Source organism: Lipotes vexillifer, unplaced genomic scaffold, assembly GCF_000442215.2.
Source record: "Lipotes vexillifer unplaced genomic scaffold, Lipotes_vexillifer_v1.1 C26899279, whole genome shotgun sequence".
NCBI lineage: Eukaryota > Metazoa > Chordata > Mammalia > Artiodactyla > Lipotidae > Lipotes > Lipotes vexillifer.
This window is the reverse complement of record NW_006794707.1, coordinates 1-1,845: the sequence shown is the minus strand read 5'-3', so window position 1 is coordinate 1,845 and position 1,845 is coordinate 1. Positions and strand designations below refer to the sequence as shown.

Genomic DNA, 1,845 nt, shown 5'->3' with positions numbered 1-1,845 from the left:
TAAAAAATGCTTTTCCATTGTACTTTTTTTTACTGGGAAATTTTACTATAGTTAAGAAACAGTAAGACTGCGTTTATTTGTAATCCACTCATTAGTAAATTACAATCATTGCCTTTTAAAGTATTGATATTTACCTAGTAATATAAATGAGATTTCAGGTACAGTGTATACTTGCTCTAGTAAGCAGTACTTTCAAACTCTTTATTTAAATAAACAAAACAAAACTTTAGCATCATTTATTTATTCATAAACCCTGAATCAAGTACATTTTTATTCTTAATCATTTAGTTAAAGCAAATCTAAATCCTTTTACTTTTGAGCACTTTGGTATTTGAAAGTTAAATGCTTCTTCTAAAATATTCTAAAATTCACACTTTTAAAATTTTCTTATTGAATTTAATGAGGTTTTACTATATTTTCAAAACCATAAACCAAAAAACATATATAGCAACATAATAACTTTTAAATAACAAGTTTATTTTTTCAATTACAAATTTAAAGGTTTTCTTTTTTCTTTTTTGCTAGCCAGTCTCAGTTGGAGGGCTGATAGTAAACCTTATTGGTATCTGTGCCTTTAGCCATGCCCATAACCATACCCATGGAGCTTCTCAAGGAAGCTGTCACTCATCTGATCACAGCCATTCACACCATGTGCATGGACACAGTGACCATGGGCACGGTCACAGCCACGGATCTGCAGGCAGAGGCATGAATGCTAACATGAGGGGTGAGTCCTTGCCAGATACTGTCCTACCTTTCAACTGTGTTCTGAATTGACATTGTTTATTTGTATCAAGTATTGGGCTCTTGTTACAATTTTATTTTAAAAAACCAACCTGTAACTAAAAAGAGATCTAAAGTCATCTGTCACAGAAAATGCTCACAACTGTTCATAAATGTCAATTTTTAAAAATAAATTATTGTAATTATAGAGTCCTTTTCATAGTGACATTTGAGTAAATATTAGTTGCAAGGGAAACTGTGCATTACACACTTTCACTATAAAAGAACTAAGAAATTTTTATTGTACTGAAAACAAGTATGGGGGAAGTATCATTTATGTTGAGATATTTATTCTGATGTTTTATTTTTTTATTTATTTTTTTGGCCACACCGCATGGCTTGTGGGATCTTAGTTCCCCAACAAGGGATTGAACCCTCACCCTCAGCAGTGAAAGTGCGGAGTCCTAACCTCTGGTCCGCCAGAGAATTCCCTATTCTGATATTTTAGTAGAAATAATTTAGGTAATGTCAAAACTTGGCTCATGTATGATTTCTAGGAAGCTTTCCCAGACACCTTCATAAAACTCACCACACTGATAATAGTTGCCCACATCCTTACTTTCATCACTATGCCATGAATTCCTTGATGGAAGTGACCATGTTTAGTCATTTTGAAGTACCAGCCCCTAGCAGAGTGCCTGGTGAATAATAGGTACCTCGTAATATTTGTAGAATGAATAAAAGAACTAAATTAAATGTGCTTTAATTTTTAATATTTTATGTATCTTACTTGTAGGTGTATTTCTACATGTTTTGGCAGACACACTTGGCAGTATTGGTGTGATCGTATCCACCATTCTTATAGAGCAGTTTGGATGGTTCATTGCTGATCCCCTCTGTTCTCTTTTTATCGCTATATTAATATTTCTCAGTGTTGTCCCACTGATTAAAGATGCCTGTCAGGTTCTCCTTCTGAGACTGCCACCAGAATATGAAAAAGAACTACATATTGCCTTAGAAAAGGTACTGTGTATAATTTCTTTACTAGTCTTCTTCCTTTTAAAATAGTATTTGAAGTTAAATAAGTTGACCTAATAAGAAATGAAAATGACAGTCTTGTAG

General features: G+C 33.1%; 1 protein-coding gene across 1 annotated transcript; it reads left to right on the top strand.

The window, feature by feature from the left end:
• Positions 1-525: 525 nt before the first annotated feature.
• On the top strand, positions 526-1,746 carry LOC103082896 (zinc transporter 5-like; the record flags this gene model as incomplete). Its single annotated transcript, XM_007467339.1, has 2 exons — positions 526-727; positions 1,520-1,746. Coding segments are annotated over 2 exons (429 nt in total), but the record flags the coding sequence as incomplete, so codon positions are not given.
• Positions 1,747-1,845: the final 99 nt, after the last annotated feature.